Source organism: Musca autumnalis, unplaced genomic scaffold (genome assembly GCF_047663935.1).
Source record: "Musca autumnalis isolate F117 unplaced genomic scaffold, ASM4766393v1 scaffold_3, whole genome shotgun sequence".
NCBI classification, from domain to species: domain Eukaryota; kingdom Metazoa; phylum Arthropoda; class Insecta; order Diptera; family Muscidae; genus Musca; species Musca autumnalis.
Window position 1 is genome coordinate 231,104,189 of NW_027411866.1, and position 25,814 is coordinate 231,130,002.

At 37.9% G+C, this 25,814-nt stretch overlaps 1 protein-coding gene across 3 annotated transcripts; it reads right to left on the bottom strand.

Annotated features, from left to right (window-relative positions):
- Positions 1 to 106: 106 nt before the first annotated feature.
- On the bottom strand, positions 107 to 25,401 carry Shmt (serine hydroxymethyl transferase). 3 transcript variants are annotated; one of them, XM_073977170.1, is made up of 5 exons: positions 25,125 to 25,401; positions 24,722 to 25,061; positions 8,708 to 8,910; positions 999 to 1,657; positions 107 to 787 (listed from the first exon to the last, which is right to left on the bottom strand). In XM_073977170.1, exons 2-5 carry the CDS (start codon positions 24,959 to 24,961, stop codon positions 243 to 245), a joined length of 1,647 nt encoding a protein of 548 aa, XP_073833271.1. In that variant the 5' UTR covers positions 24,962 to 25,061; positions 25,125 to 25,401; the 3' UTR covers positions 107 to 242. The 3 variants fall into 3 exon arrangements, with proteins under 3 accessions (XP_073833271.1, XP_073833272.1, XP_073833273.1); XM_073977171.1 differs by having other exon boundaries at positions 25,121 to 25,381; XM_073977172.1 differs by lacking the exons at positions 24,722 to 25,061; positions 25,125 to 25,401 and adding an exon at positions 8,984 to 9,193.
- Positions 25,402 to 25,814: the final 413 nt, after the last annotated feature.

Here is a 25,814-nt window from a genome sequence, read left to right on the forward strand (position 1 = left end):
GATAATTTTTATTTTCCGATTTTTTTCTTTTAATTTAAAAAGCCTGCAGCCAAATAATGCTTAAACCCCATAAAAAAGAAATAAGGGCAATGGAACCGCTCTTAAATAGTTTTAATATAAAATAATATATGTATGTAGAGTTTATTGGATAAACGTATTAATTGTTAGTCAGCAGTGTGTTTTTTTTCTTTCTTAATTTCTTAAATCTAAAAAATGTATTTGGGGAAAGTTTAAGGCACTTTTTAAATATCTGCAAAACCAGGCAGAGGGAATTTCTCACTGAATTTCTCAATTTCACTGCGCAAGGCAACAATTTTACTTTGAATTTCGGCATTTTCATGGACGGTCTTGTGGAAATCCGCCAATTTAGGACCCGACAACTGCATGGCTTCACCGCAAATCTTGAGAGCAGCATCAATGTATTCAACAACGGCATCAATATCGGTTTCAACCAAACCACGAGTGGTCAAGGCGGGTGTACCCAAACGAATGCCAGATGGATTCATGGCCGACTTGTCACCGGGTACAGTATTTTTATTGCAGGCAATGTTAACTTCTTCGAGGACATATTCAGCACGGGAACCAGTCAAACCAACATTACGCAAATCAACCAAAACCAAATGGACATCAGTACCACCGGTGGCAATATTGTAACCCTTCTTCATTAAACCCTCACACAAACGGCGGGCATTGGCAATGACTTGAGTTTGATATTCCTTGAATTCGGGAGATTTGGCTTGTTTGAAAGCGGTGGCAATACCAGCAATGGCATTGTTGTGGGGGCCACCTGTAAAGATACAACATGGAAAAAGGAACAACGGTTAATATGGTATGAGGAAGGGTAGGGCATTTGGGAGTAAGTCTAGTTTAGGAGCACCACTTGAATCGATGTGAAATTCGTACCACAGATAAAAATATACATTTTCATACAATGTAGTCTCCTTATAATGCATTATCTCCTTGCATTATAAAGAAGTTCGCCTTCATTTCAAACTCACCTTGCAATCCAGGGAACACAGCATTATTAATACGATCTTCCAAATCGTACATAACCTTATCACCATTAGGCTTAACCTTGCGCACACCTTTACGGAAGAAGATGACACCAGCACGTGGACCTCTCAATGTCTTGTGAGTTGTGGTGCTAACAACATCAGCATATTCAAATGGTGATGGAATCAAACCGGCCGCGACGAGACCAGCAACATGAGCCATATCAGCAAACAAATAGGCATCGTTGGCATCGCAAACCTTGCGGAAGCGAGCATAATCCAGGCAACGTGAATAACATGAGACACCGGCAATGATGACCTTAGGTTTGAATAATTTAGCATTGGCTTCCAAACTTTCATAATCAATGAGACCAGTTGCGGCATCAACTTTATAGGGCATCGACTCAAAGAAGATGGATGTAGCCGAGATGCGTTTATTGGCTGTCATGAAACCATGAGTCAAGTGACCACCATCGGGTAAATCAAGACCCATAATACGATCGTGAGGTTGCAACAACCCGGTGTACACGGCAAAGTTGGCAGGTGAGCCGGAATAGGGTTGTACATTGACACCCCATTCTTCGGGATTGAGATTGAAGGCTTCCAAGGCACGTTTCTGGGCCAACAATTCAATTTTGTCAATGAATTGATTGCCACCATAGTAACTGGAAGAGAAAACAAAGGAGGAAATATTAAAAAAAAATGTTGGTAATAAGTTCAAATTCGGAATTTAGGAATCGGAGTCGAATTATTTTCATAACTTTCGTGCACCCTTTCTCTCCGAAAGGGTCTATAGAAGTACCCTCTCTTTCAGAAAGGGTCCATAGAAGCACTCTTTCTTTCAGAAAGGGTCCATAAAGCACTCTTTCTTTAAGAAAGGGTCTATAGAAGAATCTTTCTTTCAAAAAGGGTCTATAGAAGCATCCTTTATTTCAGAAAGGGTCTATAGAAGTATCCTTTATTTCAGAAAGGGTCTAAAGAAGCTCCCTTTCATTCAGAAAGGTTCTATTGAAGCATCCTTTCTTTCAGAAAGCGTCTATAGAAGCACCCTTTCATTCAGAAAGGGTCTATAGAAGCACCTCTCTTTCGGAAAGGGTCCATAGAAGCATTATTTCTTTCAGAAAGGATCTATAGAAGCACCCTTTCTTTCAGAATGGTTCTATAGAAGCACCCTTTCTTTTAGAAAGGGTCTATAGAAGCATCCTTTCTTTCAGAAAGCGTCTATAGAGGCACCCTTTCATTCAGAAAGGGTCTATAGAAGCACCTTCTCTTTCGGAAAGGGTCCATAGAAGCATTATTTCTTTCAGAAAGGGTCTATAGAAGCACCCTTTCTTTCATAAAGGGTATATAGAAGCACCCTTTCTTTCATAAAGGGTCTATAGAAGCACCCTTTCTTTCATAAAGGGTCTATAGAAGCACCCTTCCTTTCAGAAAGGGTCTATAGATAGAAGCACCCTTCCTTTCAGAAAGGGTCTATAGATAGAAGCACCCTTCCTTTCAGAAAGGGTCTATAGAAGCACCCTTCCTTTCAGAAAGGGTCTATAGAAGCACCTTTCCTTTCAGAAAGGGTCTATAGAAGCACCCTTCCTTTCAGAAAGGGTCTACAGAAGCACCCTTCCTTTCAGAAAGGGTCTATAGAAGCACCCTTTCTCTCCGAAAGGGTCTATAGAAGCACCCTTTCTCTCCGAAAGGGTCTATAGAAGCACCCTTTCTCTCCGAAAGGGTCTATAGAAGCACCCTTTCTCTCCGAAAGGGTCTATAGAAGCACCCTTTCTCTCCGAAAGGGTCTATAGAAGCACCCTTTCTCTCCGAAAGGGTCTATAGAAGCACCCTTTCTCTCCGAAAGGGTCTATAGAAGCACCCTTTCTCTCCGAAAGGGTCTATAGAAGCACCCTTTCTCTCCGAAAGGGTCTATAGAAGCACCCTTTCTCTCCGAAAGGGTCTATAGAAGCACCCTTTCTCTCCGAAAGGGTCTATAGAAGCACCCTTTCTCTCCGAAAGGGTCTATAGAAGCACCCTTTCTCTCCGAAAGGGTCTATAGAAGCACCCTTTCTCTCCGAAAGGGTCTATAGAAGCACCCTTTCTCTCCGAAAGGGTCTATAGAAGCACCCTTTCTCTCCGAAAGGGTCTATAGAAGCACCCTTTCTCTCCGAAAGGGTCTATAGAAGCACCCTTTCTCTCCGAAAGGGTCTATAGAAGCACCCTTTCTCTCCGAAAGGGTCTATAGAAGCACCCTTTCTCTCCGAAAGGGTCTATAGAAGCACCCTTTCTCTCCGAAAGGGTCTATAGAAGCACCCTTTCTCTCCGAAAGGGTCTATAGAAGCACCCTTTCTCTCCGAAAGGGTCTATAGAAGCACCCTTTCTCTCCGAAAGGGTCTATAGAAACACCCTTTCTCTCCGAAAGGGTCTATAGAAGCACCCTTTCTCTCCGAAAGGGTCTATAGAAGCACCCTTTCTCTCCGAAAGGGTCTATAGAAGCACCCTTTCTCTCCGAAAGGGTCTATAGAAGCACCCTTTCTCTCCGAAAGGGTCTATAGAAGCACCCTTTCTCTCCGAAAGGGTCTATAGAAGCACCCTTTCTCTCCGAAAGTGTCTATAGAAGCACCCTTTCTCTCCGAAAGTGTCTATAGAAGCACCCTTTCTCTCCGAAAGGGTCTATAGAAGCACCCTTTCTCTCCGAAAGGGTCTATAGAAGCACCCTTTCTCTCCGAAAGGGTCCATAGAAGCACCCTTTCTCTCCGAAAGGGTCTATAGAAGCACCCTTTCTCTCCGAAAGGGTCTATAGAAGCACCCTTTATCTCCGAAAGGGTTTATAGAAGCACCCTTTCTTTTAGAAAGGGTCTATAGAAGCATCCTTTCTTTCAGAAAGGATCTACAGAAGGATCAGAAAGGGTCTATAGAAGCTCCCTTTCGTTCAGAAAGGGTCTGTAGAAGCTCCCTTTCATTCAGAAAGGGTCTATAGAAGCTCCCTTTCATTCAGAAAGGGTCTGTAGAAGCTCCCTTTCATTCAGAAAGGGTCTATAGAAGCTCCCTTTCATTCAGAAAGGGTCTATAGAAGCTCCCTTTCCTTCAGAAAGGTTCTATAAAAGCACCCTTTCTTTTAGAAAGGGCCTATAGAAGCATCCTTTCTTTCAGAAAGAATCTACAGAAGCATCCTTTCTCTCAGAAAGGATCTACAGAAGCACCATTTCTTTCAGAAAGGGTCTATAGAAGCTCCCTTTCCTTCAGAAAGGTTCTATAGAAGCATCCTCTCTTTCAGAAGGGTTCTATAGAAGCACCCTTTCTCTCCGAAAGGGTCTACAGAAGCACCCTCTCTCCGAAATGGTCTATAGAAGCACCCTTTCTCTCCGAAAGGGTCTACAGAAGCACCCTTTCTCTCCGAAAGGGTCTATAGAAGAACCCTTTCTCTCCGAAAGTGTCTATAGAAGAACCCTTTCTCTCCGAAAGTGTCTATAGAAGCACCCTTTCTCTCCGAAAGGGTCTACAGAAGCACCCTTTCTCTCCGAAAGGGTCTATAGAAGCACCCTTTCTCTCCGAAAGGGTCTACAGAAGCACCCTTTCTCTCCGAAAGGGTCTATAGAAGCACCCTTTCTCTCCGAAAGGGTCTATAGAAGCACCCTTTCTCTCCGAAAGGGTCTATAGGAGCACCCTTTCTCTCCGAAAGGGTCTATAGAAGCACCCTTTCTCTCCGAAAGGGTCTATAGAAGCAACCTTTCTCTCCGAAAGGGTCTATAGAAGCACCCTTTCTCTCCGAAAGGGTCTATAGAAGCTCCCTTTCTCTCCGAAAGGGTCTATAGAAGCACCCTTTCTCTCCGAAAGGGTCTATAGAAGCACCCTTTCTCTCCGAAAGGGTCTATAGAAGCACCCTTTCTCTCCGAAAGTGTCTATAGAAGCACCCTTTCTCTCCGAAAGGGTCTATAGAAGCACCCTTTATCTCCGAAAGGGTTTATAGAAGCACCCTTTCTTTTAGAAAGGGTCTATAGAAGGATCAGAAAGGGTCTATAGAAGCTCCCTTTCATTCAGAAAGGGTCTGTAGAAGCTCCCTTTCATTCAGAAAGGGTCTATAGAAGCTCCCTTTCATTCAGAAAGGGTCTATAGAAGCTCCCTTTCCTTCAGAAAGGTTCTATAGAAGCTCCCTTTCTTTTAGAAAGGGTCTATAGAAGCTCCTTTTCATTCAGAAAGGGTCTATAGAAGCTCCCTTTCCTTCAGAAAGGTTCTATAGAAGCACCCCTTCTTTTGGAAAGGGCCTATAGAAGCATCCTTTCTTTCAGAAAGAATCTACAGAAGCATCCTTTCTCTCAGAAAGGATCTACAGAAGCACCCTTTCTTTCAGAAAGGGTCTATAGAAGCTCCCTTTCATTCAGAAAGGGTCTATAGAAGCTCCCTTTCCATCAGAAAGGTTCTATAGAAGCATCCTCTCTTTCAGAAGGGTTCTATAGAAGCACCATTTCTTTCAGAAAGGGTCTAGAGAAGTACCCTTAATTTCAGAAAGTTTGCAGAGGCGATGTAATTGGATTAACACATGATCGTATTGAGCTTCGTCTTACCAACACGATTGACCTCAGAGTCAATGAACTGACACGGAAATTTGGTAGGTGAGCACAACAAGTGGTTAAATCATCTGAAGAGTTGCAACATTGGAGCCGGAATAAGTGAATTTTGGGCAACGGTTATGGGCCGATTCCGTACAGCGAGGCGAGTCATGTCGCGTCGTCTATCGTCTCTGTGACAAAATTTAAAAAATGCACTACGTACAGCGATAGAAAATAATCGTCGATAACAAGTTATTTTTATTTTTTTTTATTTTATTTTTATTCGTTAGTAAAAATGAACGGCGACAGCTAATTTGTTGTCGCCGGAAAATGAACATTACGGCGACAAAATTTGACGTCGTCGTGCGACTTTTGCCATACGTAATGGAAAAATTGCAACTGGCAACGCGACACGACTCGCCTCGCTGTACGGAATCGGCCCATTAAATTACTCTCGAGCCCTGATGGAATCTCCATGGTAATGCTGAAACAGCTGGATGTGCCCGAAGTGGAGTATCTCACTTAAGTTCTCAACCTGTCGCCAGTCACCCATATCGTTCCCAAAGTCTGGAAAATGGGCAGGGTGGTCCCGGTACTGAAGCCCGACGAGGATGCCAGCAAAGGTGAATCGTACAGACCGATTTCGCTTTTGTCGCCCGTATCAAAGACCCTTGAGGCTTTAGTCATCCTCCCCAGCGTAAGAAATTGCTATCCTGCACGTCATCTCCGCACATATAGTGGAGGATTCTAGCAAAACAGCTATCCGAAAAAGGTCCTCAAGTCCCTAGTGGGCAGCTCTTTGGGTGCAGTTAAAACCCCTTGAAACCTTGGACCTCATATAATGCGATAGGCGGAACAAGTTTGGTCCACGAATATAAATGCAATGTGATGGAAAAATATTCTAAGCTGTCAAAATGCCGCCCTGAGAACTGCAACAGGGTGCCTCCTCATATCTTCAGTGGACCATCTACATAAGGAGACAAAGATTCTTCCGGTACAGCACAACACAATGGCATGCTTTCATTGTAGTAATAGATCGTGTGCTACCGTGAAACCCTACCTTAATCACCATATGGTGGAAAGAACTACCCCACCCAGGCATGTTTGGAGGGATCTTCAGGATCTAGAAAGAGAGGTTCAGCGTTACAGGAGAGCACCCGTAGATCAACAGGCATATATAGCATGTTTAAATATCATTCATCCGGATGCAGTTGCAGATGCCATAAACATCTTCCATCTATCACAGCTGAGGAGCGTCAGCTGCCACGACAAACCACAGTGATTTTGGCTCAACTCGGGATGGTGCAGCTGTCTAAACTCCTATAGGGCAAGGATCGACGACACTGTGCAAAACATCTAGCCAGCATACGGTACATAGGCTCGTACGACACTGCACCTTTTCAACTGTCCTGTCAAACCTGCTAGACTAACTATAGTATCCATTAAGACCTGAATTAAGCAGGAAAACGAAAATACAACCATATCATATGCTGTTACAACAACAATAACTGCCGCCAGCAGCACACAAACACTGATTGTAGGTATGGATGAGGGCATCATCCCGGAACTCGACGATATAAATGACAGTTTAAAAAGATAGAGCACCACTCTCCTCAACCTCATCCAGGGGAAAGTCCCTCAAAGTTTCAAGGAAAATATCATACCGGACAACATTTTGAATAATTTATTACTGACGGGAGAGAAGAAAGCTATGGATACAACAGTGGTCAATGTCTCCAACTCCAATCAAGATACAAGATAATGCCAACCTGTTCATTGGGCCGGACTTCTTAGGGTCAGATAAACTGCCAATCCATTACATTTTAGGCAGAAGCATTGCAGAGGGAAAAATGGTAAGGGCGATGGTAGCGGCTTTCAAGTTGAAATTATCGCTATCAGGAAAGCAGGAGAGTGGGTTAAAATTCTTGAACCCAGTCTCGCTATACCCTTGACAATATATGTCGATAGTAAGGCGGTCCCCTCAAGTCTCTCAAATTATGGACCATAAACTCGCGAGCTATTCTTGATTGCTGAAGGGTATAGGCAATCGATAAACTTAGCTGGGTTCCGGGACATTGTAATATGCAGCTGAGATAGATGCGTTAGAGCATCTAATCGCTGGTGTTCCTTGCTGCGCACATAAGACCCAGACCACTGAGTAGATATGATACAGTAGATACTCTCACCCTCTTATTTTGTTGCTGTAATAGCATAAAAGACCTACGTAGAAGCATAGGTTTGAATGCTGGGATGGCGGGCGCTAGCCGAAACACTATGGTTTCGGGTCAATCCCATACGAAAGAACCCGCTGCCGTGCGATTGCTCAACGTCTTATCACATCTTATTATCGGGCATTACCCTATAAAAGCCTATCATGGTTTGGAAAAAATAATTCTCTCCACCGTCCCATGCCCTCACGGGAGACACAATTCCCGACACCGTTTGGAGTCCAGCTGGTAGTAGCTTTGTGGTTACAAGGGTGTACTGAAAAGTCTTAATTCTGGGGTATGCTCCTCGAACCTAGGCTGACAGTTGGAAGTATCGTGATGGCTTTAGTTGTATCTAAACCACGGGAAGAGTCTTTAGATTAAATGTGAAGTTGCATTATCAACCGGCTGTCAGAGCCAAACACTTGAACACAATTGATAGCTCACTACGCTGTAAACGGGATTGCTCGTGTTCCTATAACGCATGAGAACATGCGAAGTTAATCAGTCAAGGCAGGTACCCATTTCAATCGCCCTTCATTTCAAAATGGAGTTCTATGTGAGCGACTTCTTCTAAAGAAAGCGTATTTGGAACTTTTTGTCGGATTAACTTCTTTGTGAGGATCTATTTTGACTTTTAACGCAATGGAATTGACATTTAAACCCAATGGGTTTATTAAATCCGGTTATATGCAAGGTACGGTTACATAACCATTTCTAATTCCAATAGAGAACGACGAAGAAGAAATCTTTTTCAAGTACTTCAATCCGATTCTATTGCAATTTTATCATGTGGGACCTCCTTGTTAACGTCCAATCTGACCACATGGCTGAAATACTGAGGAAATGCAAGCCAGGGTTACGATAAGAGGTTTAACTACCATTGAAAATTTGGATGCTGCCTTGTAAGTATTTAGCTTCGTTGTATATTAATTCCATAACTACATTAAAAATCTAATAATAAAGAAAAACTTACCGTTTGCCGGGTAAACCTTCAGAATATTTATTATGCAGGCAGGAGCTCAAACATTCCAATACCGATAATGAGGTGAAATTTTCACTGGCAATCATTTCAAGACCCTGAGATTGACGTTGTTTTTCCTGTTTGATCAAATCCAACAATTCAGTATCAATCTCCCGGATGGAAGAGACCAACAATTTGGAGTTTCCGGACATTTTCTAAAAGAAAATAAAAAACAACAAAAAATTAGTGAGAAATATTTAAAAAAATATTACAGAATTTGCCATTTACTTTCGATGCCATATTTTGTAATTTTCTTTTCTTTCTGATAATAATGGTTGTGAGAATCTTTAACTTGACTGGCCTGTTTCCCAATTACTAATGTTGAAGTGCAGTGTGAGCAAGGTTTTACAATAGCTTGGTTTGGGTTTACAATCAATAACAAGATTGTGCAGCGCTCGATTCGCTGCATTTTGTTACAAACAATTTAATATTGGAAGTAAAAAAAATATGTGCAAAATATGTGAATATGTGTCTGTTGTTTTCTTTTTGGGCTACCTCTTCTCTGCTATCTTGGGGGGATCATAGTTCATGTTTGTTTTTGCTACTTAATCCAGATAAGTCCAGAGCGTGAGACTGTAAAAGGGAGATAACGGTCGAACGGAAACGTTGACGTCGATTGGCAACAACATGTAATATTTACAAAATATTTCATTTCATTTGAATATTCAAAATTTGCCATAGAACTATCATCAATGGGGGATTAAAAACAAAACTAGACGTCTGACTTGGTAGCAAATATTTTTGTTATTTAAATATAAGTATATTTTTTTAATATTTCCGATTAGTGATTTAATATTGTGTTTTGCATTCTGTACCTACGTAATTATTTGTATTATTACTGTTGTTGTCGAACTTAGTCTGCTGACTGCCGGTATTTGACTGAAATGTTTCAATTGTTAACCATGCCAAAAATACCCAAATTTTTTTGAAAGTTTGTTTTTGTGTGGTGGGATTTTGGTTTGCCAATATTTTGTTGATAACATTTCACATTCAAATTATGAACTTTCCTTATCTATAAAATGCCACCAATAAGAATGTTTTTTACACACATGGATGCTTCAAGAAGTAATAAAGCAAATAAATTTGTTGCTGTACAGAAAAGACAACAAAATAAATGATAGCCTCAAAACCCCGGAGGTACATATTTGGTGTATTGCAAACTTGTGCATTGTAAAAGGTATTTACAAAGATTTTTTATTTTTATTTTCTTTTCTTATTATTTGTATCCCTCTGCATATGTTAAAAAATTGAAGACAAATGGTAACGTACTAAGTTTGACACGGCATACGATCTTGAGGCTGAGAATGTGGTTTCATATGAGCTAAGAATGGACTCTTCGTCTGCATTCTTTGGTTTGAATAAGTTTCTCATGTACCTTCCGGTGTTTTCGCTTTTTAATGTCTTCATTTGGACTAGGTAAGTTTAATTTGTTGACAAGAGTTTGAGGAGTTTCCTTTTATTCGCTCATGTCTCAAAAACCATTATTTCGATGATGTTGGGAAAACACTTTGCTTTAAATTGCTTCAACAAACATATTCTTCTTTGAAAAATATTGTGAATTGTATTTTGAAAATGTCAAATACTTTTCAATCTATTCATTATAGTTTTTCCAGTCTTGAAGTTTTGTTCGCAATTTAAATTTGTTAATTATTTTTGTTCCTAAATAAATTTTCCTATAGAATTAAATATCTTTGTGTGTCGCGCTTAAAAGGCAAATAAATAAGGGGGGAATCTTTTCGAAATGAAGAAAGAAAACACATATTCATTTTCTTGTTTTTTGGCTATAAAACAGCCTTAAAGACATAACTGTATCTGAAGACCAACAAATTTTCTTTAAAAATAAAGCGTCTTACATCTCTAATTTTAAAAATAGAGCTTTAAGATGTCAATCTTTGAATTGATAAGAATTTAAATTCACATAATTCATCTGCCTAATTTGTTGCAAAATGGAATATGAAAATTTTGAGCTAATACTGTAAGGAAGATGATGAGCGAACAGATCCGGGGATTTTTTCTTCACAACTCAATCCTAGGTTACGGTGGACCTATCCGAATTCAAAACGATTTATGAAACTTCAACAAGAGAAAATACAAATCCACCCAAAACAACGATGATGACCCTTGGCTCACGAAAACGGATAAGATTAGCTCAATGGGATGTAAGGACGCTAAGAGAAACAACAAGAGTTGCGCAACTAGAGGTACAGTTGGCAAAATACAAGTTGGATGTATTAGGAATAAGTGAAATGAGATGGTGTGATAAGCGCGAACACCTATCATCAAATGGCAACATAATATTGTTCAGCGGAAATAAAGGCCGATGTGAGAGGGGTGTAGGAATCATGATTTCAAAACAAACTAAAAATGCGTTAAGCAACTGGGAACCCATTAATGAACGGATCATAGCCGCACGATTCTACAGTTCTATAAAGAAATCCATAACGATCTTCAATGTTATGCTCCTACTGAAGATGCGGATGATACCACGAAAGACACTTTTTATAATGAACTAACAGTGATAGTGAATAAGGTACCTCAAAGTGACGTCCTGATCCTGTCAGGTGATTTTAATGCAAAAATTGGTGCAAATAATGACGACGCAAAAAATATAATGGGTAAACATGGCATGGGAAGTAGAAACGCCAACGGTGAGCGTTTTGTTGGATTCTGTCAGTTATCGGAGGCTCACTATTTCCCCACAAAGATATACACAAATATACGAGGACATCGCCAAATGGCTACACCAAAAACCAAATAGACCACATTTGCATACGCCACCGTTGGAAATCATCCTTAATTGATGTGCGAACTAAACGCGGCGCAGACATAGACTCTGATCATGAACTATGTAGTACTAGCTCTCATAAAACTCAAATTAAACAAATTATATAAACAGCACAATAAATAGGCAACAACCAAGCGATATGACCTAAAAATGCTTTCTAGTGAATGGAAGAAAAAAGGTATTGCAGACTCAATGAGAGAAATGCTGAGGGCGGACCATAGGGTGGGAAGAAACAATGCATAGGGTGGGAAGAAACTTGTAAATCCATAAACAATATGGCAGAAGCAAATCTAGGATACGCAAATAAAAATGAACGTAAAATTTGGATAAGCGACAATACATGGAATCTTATTCAAAGGCGAAACATCCTCAAAATGCAGAGCAACGTAGACAACGGCCTAAGGGCCGAATATAGAGCAATAGCCAAAGCAGTTAAACGCTCTGCTCGCGTTGACAAGAGAAAATATCTGGAATTCCTCGCAGACGAAGCAGAGAAAGCCGCAGGATCAAATAATATGCGTCAACTATTCCAAATCATAGGACGACTTGGAAAACAAAACTTTAATCAAAACAAACCTATTATAGATGTCAATGGACAACTTCTGACATCAACTGAACAGCAAACCCAGCGTTGGAAGGAACATTTCGAAACAACCAGCAACATAAATCCAAATTAGGAAAGCGAAGTCGCAATACATATCAATCACCATCGGCGACAGAAGCTATAAACATCGAGCCGCCCTGTGTTGACGAAATCGCAACAGCAATAAAAGCCATGAAACGAGATAAAGCACCCGGAGACGATGGCATAACATCCGAAATTCTCCAAGTCGACCCACTAGTCTCAGCTGAAATTCTTCTCCCATTCATAGTGGACACATGGCAACAGGAACAACTCCCAGAAAGTTGGAAAACGGGGATTATTATAAAATTGCCGAAAAATGGCAGCCTAACTGACTGCAATAACTGGAGAGGAATAACATTACTTAATACACAAGGCTCCAGGAAATAGAAAGAACTCTACGCGACGAACAAGCTGGGTTCCGGCCCCACCGCAGTTGCGTAGACCAAGCTAACACGCTTCGAATTGACATAGACCAGTCAATCGAATGGCGCTATCCACTCTACCTAGTATTTATTGATTTCCAGAAGGCATTTGACTCCATCCGTCGAAGCGTAATATGGACCGCACTGGAAGACAAAGGAATACCCCCTTAAATTGTGAACATAATAAAAGCAATGTATGAAGAAGCCACACTAAGGGTTTAACATGGGACAAAGTACAGTGAAACCTTTTCCACTAACGCTGGAGTGAAACAAGGCTGTCCATTATTACCTCTACTCTTCTCCGTAACACTAGACAACATAATGGGTGAAGTAAGTAAAAAGAAAAGGGGGATAGTTTGGAATCTTCAAAATCACCTCGAAGATCTTGATTTCGCCGATGACATATGTCTTATGTCTCATAGACACAGTGATATGCAATCCAAACTGGACGAAATAGTGAAGATGTCTGCAAAAACCGGTTTAACAGTCAACATCAAAAAAACTAAAACCATGCACATCAACCACAACAATACCAATACATTGAATGGAACCCCCATGGCGACGAACAATCCTCACAGACATCAAGAAACTTAATATATCCTTTGATGAATTAAAAACATATTGTAATGATAGAAATAAGTGGAAACATCTTGTAGAAGCCTATGCTCCCAAGAGGAGTAATAAAGGAAAAAAATATAGAACCTAATTGAACCCTGAGAACTGCAGCAGGTGGATCATATACATGAGGAGACAAACATTCATCCAGTACAGCAACACAATGACATGCTACTGTTGCAGTACTTGCTTGGGTGTTACAGTGAGAGCCATCCTAATCACCATATGGCGGACAGAACCCCCCGCCCAGGCATGTCAGGAGCAATCTTCATGGTCTAGAAAAAAAGAGAGAACCCTTAGAACAACAAGCCTATCAAGCAGGTTTGAATAAAAAACTATCACGTGATTGCGGTCCTCGGAGAACAAACATACGCCATCAATATCGGCTGAGTAGCGTCAGGTGCCGCGACAAACCAGAGTAGTTTTGGCTCAACTTCGCTCGGGATGGTGCAGCCGTCTGAATTCCCATAGGACAAGGATTGATGACACCCTGTAAAACATCTGACCAGCTTGTAGCACAGGTATACTCAACTAACCCCAGAAGATACACTGCACCTACTCAACTAACTTCAGAAGATCTGTGGTTATATCCCATTGAAACAGCCACAATCCTAAAACTGAATATATACCCAGATTAAGCAGAAAATGAACTTACAAAAATAAAATAAAAACACTGTTACAACGACAACGGTACAGCGGCGGCTAATCTATACTTCCTGATCCAAAAACCTTTAAAAACCCAGCCGGCGACAACGAAAATGACTCATGAGCACAATAGTTAACAAATTTTCTCTCCGATTTATGCCTTGTTCATACTGAGGTTATTTCGCTCTCCATTTATTATTCGAACCCAAATTACGATATAATTGCTTCATTCCCCATACAAAATTTTGAGAACGAACAACGATTTTTATACATTGCACAGTGGATCCACCCATTGGCCAAAAATAAAAAAATGAATGTCAAAATTTTTGTACAACATCTGGCAACTTTGACAGCTATGACATGGATCTTTTTAAACATATATTAATTTTTGTTTCATTCGAACGCGATCTTCTAAGAATAGATTCAAAAGTCGGAACATTTGACTAATATTTTTTGTTGTAAGTACAGCCTGTATTTTAAGTGCAAGTAAATATATTCAAAATATAATACGTATAGCAAAATATTATAGTGGATTTTGAAGGAGAAGGTAATAGGTTAATTTTCATTAAAAAAATAGTGTTTTAGCGTGTTGTAGAATTCTAGTTAGCTGCATATTTTCTTAGTGTATTTTGTAATGCCAATCATAATTCCGATCATATACTTAAAGTTGGCCTAAGGTTTTAGTCATGATTCCCACCAGCGCCCACCTCGGGAATAATTTTCCAAAGTAGTTCATGGGTTTAAGATTATTCAGTATTAAAATCAGCTGCCATCTAGTGCCAGGTTATATATGGTGGGCTGCTGACTAAAGCTGCCCTAAAATAGTGTTTCTATGCATATATTAGCGTATAGCTCTGTTATCTGACCACGTACATTAACATAATTGGTATCAGGGGCAAGATGAAGAAATCTTCTTCCAAATTTGTCTTACGTTGGCGGTACGTGCTTCCAGGAAGAACGCTATAAGATCTATATTAAAAATTTTACCAATTTTCAGACAGAAATGTTGATTTTATTAATCCGCTAAATTGATGGGATTTTATGTTGTTTTGGAGATTGTTTTGTTTCCCCAAGCCTATTTTTGCATCATAAGATAATCGGGACCTTTGTTCATGTCATTTTGTATTAACAGCATAAAACAATTTTTACCGTATACCCCCTCCAGAGGGGAAAGGGGGGAGAATGTTACGCTCGTGGTTTCTTAAAACACTCTTCGCAGCAGCACAAACCGGTAACCGGCGCATTGGCTTGATTTATACACTCTAAATATTTTTGGCCACTTTCTCCATACACGTGGATCCACTGTGCAGCGGCGGCTAATCTGTACTTCCTGATCCAAAAACCTTTAAAAATCCTGCCGGCAACAACGAAAATGACTGATGAGCACAATAATGAACAAATTTTCTCTCCGATTTAGCCGAGACTTTAAACATCGTAAAATTTCTTCCAAACATCCAACAAGTTTCAGAAGGTCTATATTGTAACACAAAAATTAAAGATTTTAAATTATGTGCGATATAAGGGCTGCTCGAGTAGAATAAGAAAAGGTAGCAGCAATACACAGCTGACTGATCTGGGTTGTAACGTTAGTGTCAAATTTCATATGACATTTTATACATTTTTTTCTATTTCGATGTACATTAGGGACATATATTTTTTGAGAAAAAAAAATATATCATTCGGAAAAAAAAAACATTTCCCAGAAAAACTTCTTCATATCAATGATATGTAACCTCCTCCAAGTTCGAACGATAAGCCGCGCAGTAAATCCCCGCTTGTAGAGGCGATACAACGATTGTTAATGTGTGAGGTATTTTGTTAAAATTTAAAAAAATAAAGCCCTAATAAACATGTGCTTCTTTGATTTCTAAAACAAAACATTGAAACAGCTTCTCCTTTTTCTATGAATTTCCAGCGACTCCAAACTTTTCTGCAAGAATTCTACTTTCTGCGAGAATTTATGCATTTAGTGGAATGATGTGGAAACATAAAAATTGAAATGTAACGAATTTTCATTCATGTTTTCCAAAATATTCAACCAAATGTGAAAAATTATTAGTTTTTTAAATTCCAATAATTTATAGACATTTCCTTGTTTTGTTTACAAATACAACTGACAGTAACGTTACAAACAAAAACAAATTCCTTTGTGGTTGTTGTTCGAGTTGTATTTGTTGTAGTATTAACTTTACCTTATATTTGTTCTACCATGGAATAAAAGGTAGATCCAAAATGTGTTTTCGTTTTAGAGAATTCGGGTGATAACTCAATCGTTATAAGTAGACAGCGGAATTTTATGCAACCCCTATTTTTGGTCCGATTCATGTCAAATTTTGGGACTGGCATATTTTTGGCTTCTGATTAAATTGCAATCGAAACATATGACATATGCAAAAATATGCAACAAATATTTCAATAATAAAATGTTTGTATGTACAATTTTTTTGTTAAAATTCTTTTCAGACAAGTCAATGAAATAGAGAAATATATAACCACAGCTCAACCTTCAAAATACCGAAAATCGGGAGGTATCGTTCTATGGGGGCTATATGAAGGCCTGAACCTAAACCGACAAAATTTTAGGTGTTTACCCCCAAGGAAGACTTAGTACCAAATTTCAGCCATTTTGGTGGGATATTGAGGCCACAACCTTCAAAATACCGGAAATCGGGAGGTACCGTACTATGGGGGCTTATATGAAGACGTGGACATATACCGACAAATTTCAGGTGGAAAGTTTTATACCCCCCAGGAAAACTTAATACCAAATTTCATCCATTTCGGAGGGATATTGTGGCCACAACCTTCAAAATACCAGAAATCCGGAGGTACCATTTTATGAGGGCTATATGAAGACGTTGGCCTATATCGAGAAATTTCAGGTAGAAAGTTGTATACCCCCAAGGAGGACTAAATACCAAATTTCAGTCATTTCGGTGGGAAATTGAGGCTACAACTTTCAAAATACCGAAAATCGGGAGGTACCGTTCTATGGGAGCTATATGAAGACGTGGACCTATACTGACAATTTTCAGGTGGAAAGTTTTATACCCCAAATGAAGACTAAATACCAAATTTCAGTCATTTCGGTGGGAAATTGAGGCTACAACTTTCAAAATACCGAAAATCGGGAGGTACCGTTCTATGGGGGCTATATGAAGACGTGGACCTATACTAACAAATTTCAGGTGGAAAGTTTTATATGAAGACGTGGACCCATGCGGACAATTTTCAGGTGTAAAGTTTCATACCCCTAACGAAGACTTAATACCACATTTCAGCCATTTCGGAGGGATATTGAGGCCACAACCTTCAAATATATGAAGACGTTGGCCTATATCGAGAAATTTCAGGTAGAAAGTTGTATACCCCCAACGAAGACTAAATACCAAATTTCAGTCATTTCGGTGGGATTATGAGGCTACAACTTTCAAAATACCGAAAATCGGGACGTACCGTTCTATGGGGGCTATATATATGAAGACGTGGACCTATACTGACAAATTTCAGGTGGAAAGTTTTATATGAAGACGTGGACCTATGCGGACAATTTTCAGGTGTAAAGTTACATACCCCTAACGAATACTGAATAACACATTTCAGCCATTTCGGTGAGATTTTTAGACCACATATGGTTTTGCATATGCTCATTTTATGCAAATATGTCAAAATATGCAAAAATTTCTGGGCATAATTCGTTTTATTTTGTAATACAACGAGTTTCTGTCTAATCAGATTTTCTCTACGACCATCCTAACCATATATGCATTTGCATAGGATTCCGCTGTCTAGTTAAGTATCGTTCACTGTATCTCCTTATTTATTCTTTGATTGTTGGCATTTTTAGATCATTGATTATAGAAAAATATTTCATGCCAATATATCAGTGCTAATTTAAAATAATACATTTTTGGTAAATTGTGTATTCTAGCAATATTGGTGCATCCGCGAAAGGTCAATGCAATACAAATTAATTTAATTTATATTAATGATTTTTCTTAAGTAAATAAACAGCTTTTTTTATAATTTCTCCGAAATCAAGGCCGTCTTTTGTTCAAATCATTTTTGCAAAAATTCTTTGACCACAAACACTTTTTTATTTATTTATTACACCATTTCTTAATACTGAAGCCTCCAAGGTCAACAAATGGTATTAAAAAACAATAAATGTTTATCTATTCTTTGGGAAGCAAAGTGATCACCGGTAGGTATAAACAAATCGTATGCAGAAAATGCTTCATATCGATTGCTACACAAATAAATCTCACACCATTTTTATTGACATAAACTACTATTCAACTGTCAATTCCTTTGCGCATACGTCAAATGAAAAATGAAAACTCATCTGAAATCCATTGGATTTCATTTGACGTTTAACCAATGGAATTGACAGTTGAAATCGAGTGGATTTCGTAAATGTAAACCTAGCAATAATCAAGACGTTTGCCAAGCGTTATCCAAAATAAAAATTATGTTTAGGTGTTAAAAAGTCGACCTTTATTAATAAAATTATCTTTCATTTAACGCCTATTCTAAAGTGGTCCATTCAATTGAATCTTTATAAAAGTTAATTTAATGTGGAAATTAAATACCTACATTCACCACCTTATAAAATGCCTGACAATTAAGGTGACTGTTATTTATGTATGATCAGAGGAAAATAAACTAGTAATATACACAATTCAATAATAATGCTTCATTTAACATTTAACACATTTTAAATATATCTTTTAAAAATAGGAAATTTATCATGACTTTTATTTAGAGTAGTAAAGACAGACATTAGGTATCGAGTTAAATCTCATATCCTAGGAACTTTAGTAGTTTTTCAATGCACCCGAGAAACTAATAAAAAAAATATTATGAAAATTATACATATGTACATTAGGGATATAACCAAAAAAATACCACGCCAGTACCATGTGAGGAATATTGTCCTGATAACGAAAATGCGTGTTTTAGTTCGATTCGGTGAAAAAAGTTTCCGCACCGACAGTATGTAACTTTCGCGAATTCGTTGCAAATGACCACATATTCTATTGGCCGATAATAAATACAAACATAAAATTCGCGAGTTTGTAAAAAAATGGTTTGATATTTCATTAGATTAAAACTATAAATAATTTATTACAAACAGCGTAGATGTCATTATAACAAATAAAAATAAATAATGCATTACTGAACTTAAATGCATTTGGTGCGGAAACTTTTTTCGCGATAGAGAAAAAATGACACCGTATTTCATAGTAGTTTTTCATGCCCTACACGGCTATACGGTGGTATTTTTGCAAAAATTGCAAAAAAGTTTTAACCCTAGTGTACATGTAAAACTCTTTCAAAATGGAATACAGAACAAATGAATTAACCAATGAGAAATTAATAAGAATTAACTCTGTAAGCAAGAAATGGTAATGTAAGAGAGTTGTTTCATGTTTTCATTATAATCGGTGACTAATTTCTTTTTATTTTCAGATGAGGGCTTGTCTAGTCAACCTATATCTACATGTTACATGAATATGTATTCATACATATGTACATAAATACATACATACATATATGTATGTATGTATATGAAAGTAGAGCCTATACCCACATTAAATTCGCAGACTTCTTATCTTAACTCTTTCGCTAGTAGTGTTCATTAACCTTATTCGTCTTTATAAATAAACGGCGTGTGGGAATGCGGTGTAGACAGATGTTTGATTTGTTGATCAAAAGCAGTAACAGAAATTTGTATGTTCTATTGGCAATTTGGTAAAACCAAATATGATTTATGAATGTATATTTGATTAGTTTTTACAGTGTTTTATTTAACCCAGATATACCAAAGGCTTAATAATGATCATGATAATTTTTTAGACGTTTTTGTATATTTAACACACAAAAATTAACATTTTTTGTACTGGGCCCCTCCGAAATGGTGTCCAAATGCATTTCTAGCTATATTCTTTATGACAACAGAATTTTGTGTCTCCTGTTTAGTTCAAATTTAGTATAACTAATTTTTACTCATTTTCACAGTTGCAGTTGACCAATCGAACTAAAACGTTGCACACTTTTTAGATTTGGATGACAATACATGAATATGAAACCAATATGGGTAAATTTTTTTCGTATAGCCCCCATATAGCGGTAGCACCCAATTTCAGATATTTTGAGAATTTTATTTTCATTTTTGGCTGTAACTTGGCATTTGGAGTTCCCAATGGTACAGAAACTAACTTACCAAAAATGTTGGACATAGGTACAGGTTTTGGTATTGGCCCCTTATAACGGTACCACCTGAGGTATATTGTGTTTTTAATATACATTTTTGAGTTTTTATACCCTCAGCATTTATGCTAACGAGGGTATATACACTTTCATACGGGCGAAATGTGCCTCATCGAAATAATGGTTTTAGACCCCAAGTATGTTTGGGCGAAATGTGTTTCAGACAATTTGGAGTCGATTGAGCAATGTCCGTCCGTCTGTCTGTCTGGCTGGTTGGAGCGCACGATAACTCTCGAACGGATCAACCGATTCGGTCCAAAATTTGGCTTTCGAAATATTTTGTCCAAACTTAGTTTAAATTCGAAGATGGGTTATATCGGTCCACACCTTCAGGTACCTCCCCCACAAATGTTCAAAAATGGTCGCAAAACTTGTGCGCACGATAACTCTTGTAGGGAATAATCGATTTGGTCCATACTTTGCACAGCGTGTAATTTCTACCAAACTTAGATGAGGTATTAATATGGACTCAATCGGTCCACTCATTCGGGTACCTCCCACACAAAATTCGGGATAAGTTCAGTTTAGGACCTGCTCACGAATCGCTTTGATTTTTGTTTTAGCAACTTGTATTCTCTGCTCCCCATACGACGGTACCAGTTCCATCACGGGCAAGTTCACACTTCGTAAGAAAATAGCCTGAAAGTTGCAAAAAACCCCTATGACACCGTGTGAGGTGGTTGGAGCGCAAGATAACTCTCGAACGGATCTGCCGATTCGGTCCAAAATTTAACCTTAGTAATATTTTGTCCAAACATAGTTTAAGTTTGAAGATAAGCCATATCGGTCCACTCCTTCAGGTACCTCCCCCACAAAAGTTCAAAAATGTTCGGAAAAATTGTTCGTACGGTAACTCTAGAAGGGTGTGACCGATGTAATCCATACAATCCATACTTTGCACATCCTAATATATCTACCAGATATAGATCAGGTTCGAATATGGACTACATTTGTCTACTCCTTCTGGTACCTCTCACACAAAATTTCGGATAAGTTCACTTTAAGACCTGCTCTCGAATCACTTTGATTTTTGTTGAAGCGATTTGCATTCGCTACCTCCATTACGACGGTGAACGTTTTTCAGGGGCAAGTCCATATTTCTTGGGAAAACAGCCAGAAAGGTGAAAAAACCCCTATGTCACCATATGTGGCGGTCGGAGAGTCGATAACTCTCGAACTGTTTAACCGATTTGGTCCAACATTAGGTCTTCGTCATATTATATCCAAACTTAGTTTCATGGGACAATACCGGTCCACAACCTCCGGTACTTCTCCCCAATATTTAAAAAAATGACACTAAAACGGTAGGACGATATCACTTGAATGTGGCAACCAGTTTGGTCTAAACTTCGGATCTCTTAATATTTTGTCAAAATTTAGTTTAACTTCTAAAATAGCCCATATCGGTCCTCCCTAAGGGTACCTCCCACACAAAAGTTCGACATTTGTGTCTTAGTGCAGTTAATTCCTAATCCATATTTTTGTCGGCAAGTTCAAATGTCCAAAAAGGGCAACAAAATTCTAAAGAGACCTTAAATCCAATCGATCTATCCGTAGGTGAAAGTTTCACTTCACATTGGCTGAGGGTATATAAAAAATTAAATATAAAAAAATTAAAAATTAAGATAAGTCCATACTTTCTGAGCAATTTCCAAAAGGCTCTAAATAACCCTGTCGGCATCAACTCAAATAACTTATGAACACTTAAATTTATGAATTGAGTATCGGATTTGGTCGAAACTTTTCACACTATTAAATGTTTTCACGTACTAAGAAGGTTTAGATTGGAAAACATCTTCGGGTACCTGCTTCACAAAAGTTCAAAATTTTTCACAAAAGTGTAGTTTAAGGGCTTCCTGATATAATGGCCCAACAGCTCAACGGTGGCAAAGTAAAATGTCTGATAAGAACGATACCTATCGTAAGGATTGATTGAAATTGGTCCAGCCGTTGCGCATCGTAATAATTCTATCACACTTTTATTCGAATATGGACTATATCAGTTCACTCCTTCAGTTAACTTCCACACAAAATATTAAATTTGTACAAATGTGAAGTGTCTGTAGCTTTGAGTTTAAGGCTGAGATTGTCATATATATCTCTTATTCTATACACCGATATTATTTTATAGTTCCAGATGACTCGTAGTTGACGATCTTTGTAGTATAAAAAATCTAGTTTAGATTTGGCATCCTTTGGAATATGTTTACTAGTTTGAAAATCGTTATACTAAAAAAATCTCCCTTCAGATGGAGAGCTTATAAGGCCTATGGGCTTAGAAATAGAACAACTTCTCTCGTACCAATGTGTGATGCCTGATTCTATATTTTAACACCTTGATATATGACCAAGTACAAATATATGTTTAGACGCACTTCTACTACTTTGTAAGAAATTCCAAATATAACTTACTTGGCCAGAACCTGTCTTCAATTAGTAAAAATACAAAAGTTTTCCTTGATTTAACCCCCCAGCGGGTTCTTTCGTACCGGATTGACCCGAAGCCATATTGTTTCAGCCAGCGACTGCCAACCGAACATCAAACGTATGCTTCTATGCTGCTATAACAACAACAAATTCATCACAATTTTGAATTAAAAGCTTCTTCTTTGTCGCCCGGTCGGACTATCGGATAAAAATTATATTTTTGGTTTATTTCGGCCCACCTCGTCCACGAATAAATTGTCCCGCCATGAGAACAACCTGCTGCAAAAAATTCAAAATAAAAGGGTACTACTTCCTTTATTTGAAAATTTTTAGAATTTTGTGCGATACGTACCGGAAGAAGTGAACATTTGTGGGAAGATCCCGGACCGATATAGACTTAGTTTGGAACAGTCATTACGATAAACAAATTTCGTTTCTGTTGCTCCCTTCGAAAGGTATCGTGCGCATCATTTAGTGACTTTGGGTTTATTAGAGCTATCAGACCATTATCGCAGGATGTGTGGGCTTATCCACGGTGAAAAAATATGCAATTGCAACCAGAACCACAAAAACTGCCTTCGGTAAATATTCAAAATACAGTTATTAAAATGCATTTATGCCAAAATTTTTGAACTTGAGATTTATCGTGTGGGGGATTTTGGGCTAGGAAGTATAAACTTTATGGGCCATTATTACATGTGTTCTTTTACTATCTGATGGATTTGAAAATGTAAAATAAACTAATTTGGAGGCATTAAAAATATAATTTTCACATTGAAAGTTAATGACAGGAAGCTCCTCCTTGAAATTCAATCATCACTTTGAACTTAAAGTTAACCGGAACGCTATAAATCTGTTCGGTAAATCCAAACTATAACAAAAGAAGACTTATAATAATGGGGGTATATCTTTAAAGATATAAATTTGTAATTAGGACCTTGGTAAACATTTCAAAACTATACTCGAACAGCCTTAAACAGTAATTATGCGAAATTTTTTGAACTTTTGTGTGAGGGGCACTAGTGCGAAATGGTTTGTTTTCGAACTTGACCTACCTATGTTTGAAAGAAATTTTCGATTTTAATTGTTAAAAAATTTCTGTAAAAAATGTTCCAGTCCAACCAATATAGGTACTCATCATCTGGCTCCATATTAATCCTTAAAAGATTCATTGGGTTCCAAATGTCAATTCCATTGTGTATACGTCAAAATAAATCCTTACAGAAGATTGTAAACCGCCAAAAAGCTCTAATAAAAGGTGTTTAAGATTAAGTTCACATTTACGAAATCCAGCGGTTTTCACCTATCAATTCCATGGATATACGTCAAATGAAATCCACTGGATTTGGTAAATGTAAACATGCTTTAAGGCTGAGGGTATATGTATATGAACGTAACTTTTGAAAATAAGATTAGCCTGAAGTCTCCGTTGGAACCGGAATAAAAAAGACTACCTTTTAGAAAAATAAGGGAAGTGCCGACCTTCATCAGATCTTCTATACAGCGCTAGTAGAATGTTTGTTAATACTCTACCAAGAAAACATTTTCTAGGCAACACCAATTTTGTTTAAATGTATGGCTATACACAACATTGACGGCAACAGGTCTAATCTTGTCTAGACAAAATTTCCATTATGGCTTATTTAAAAAGTACTTTCCTGAGAATAACATTAATTTACATAATTTATTGAACCGTCAAAACATACATAAACTGTACTGGGGAAAATGTATAAAATTTAAATAAATTAAAATAATGTTGGCGCGCATGGTAACCCCACAGACAGATTGTGCGACATAGTAGGCCTTTATATATAGTTCATACATACATATAAACGACACACAAGATCATAAACTTGCTTTCCCATACATCATTAAATAAATGAATGGCCCATGGCACGAAAAAGATGTTTTGTGTGTAAGTTTATTCTAAAAAAAGCACGTGTTTCATATATTAATGATCATTAAAAGATCCAAGCAATCAATTCACAGTTCTTTGTTCTGACACGGTAATCAGTTGTCACTCAAAAACACACATTTTTAAATGTTTTTTATACTTTGTTTGAAAATATCGGAGTTTTCCCCAATTTTTTTGCACATTCTATTTGTTTATTATGAATTTTATTACAAACAAAACAACACCAGACAAATAAGATAAGTAAACAAATTGAACTCACCGTTGCTGAGGCTGAATAAAACACTGGACTAAAAGATACGCGACGCACTGATCCAACAAGACCGGTATTGACGATCGACGATTCACGTTTGCCCACCAGAGAGTCCGAACATAAAATTCCAGTTCTCTCAGAGTTTGGATAATTTCTAACAGCGTAGGATAAAGAAGAGAAACAATTTTTACCAGACCGGGCTATGTTAAATAGCGGTACGGTTATTCTGTTATATCCAATGGCTTGCATTTTTCTTTGCGAATTTTTCGTGGACCGAAAAAAAAGAAAACAAATGTAAGGTACAATCCCCTCAAGTGTTTTGAGCTCAACTGGAAGTTTAAACTGAAGACTAGAATACAGCAAGTGAATTATTATTAAAAAAAATACTTTCTAATTGATAATACTTGCTTACTTGTGTGTGCCTCTGTGCGTTTGTGTTGTTGATGTTTTCTAACATCTAGTTGTGATTATACAATTTTATGTGTGGTGTGGCTTCTTTAATAGTTTCCATTATTTCTACACTCCCGATTTCGATTTTGTGATATCACATTTCATTTCGTTGATTTGCTTGTGTGGTATTTTGCTTTTAATGTTCTAATGTCAAATTGTTATTGATAACCTATTGAACTTATTCCCCGATGGAGACAACACTTTGCTTCTTTTGTTTTTGTTTTGGTGTTTTGCATTCTGTTAACATTAACAGGGGCATGTTAAATGTTAGAAAAAAAAACAGATGATTTGTTACGTTAATGTTATGTGATTATAGAAACGTAACTGTAAATGTGTAATACATCAGGGATGGAATGACATAATTAATAAATGAAAGTAAAATTATTAAATGTGAAATGAAAACTTTTACAAAGTGGGGGAAATGGAACAGGTAGGGCTTGCAGTGCTGATCATTCCACTATATATATCATGGGCAGGAAGTTCATACTTCCCGAGGTATAGGCTCCGAAAGTTCAAAAAATCCCTTGGTTTTGACGATAAGTTTAGTTTAATTCGAAATTTTGTCATATATAGCCTGCCTTCGGCTGGGGATTTAAGACTTTCTCCTATGTCCGTGTTTATACGTTCAAACTGGAATGACAAATTTTCTTCT

Excerpts from the sequence above, each read along its gene's own strand:
- Shmt (XM_073977170.1), bottom strand. The coding sequence starts at position 24,961 with ATGCAAGCCATTGGATATAACAGAATAACCGTACCGCTATTTAACATA. Across the intron at positions 8,911-24,721 it reads TTTATTCAGCCTCAGCAACG|AAAATGTCCGGAAACTCCAA; the intron begins GTGAGTTCAATT and ends ATTTTCTTTTAG. Across the intron at positions 788-998 it reads TGTGTTCCCTGGATTGCAAG|GTGGCCCCCACAACAATGCC; the intron begins GTGAGTTTGAAA and ends GTATCTTTACAG.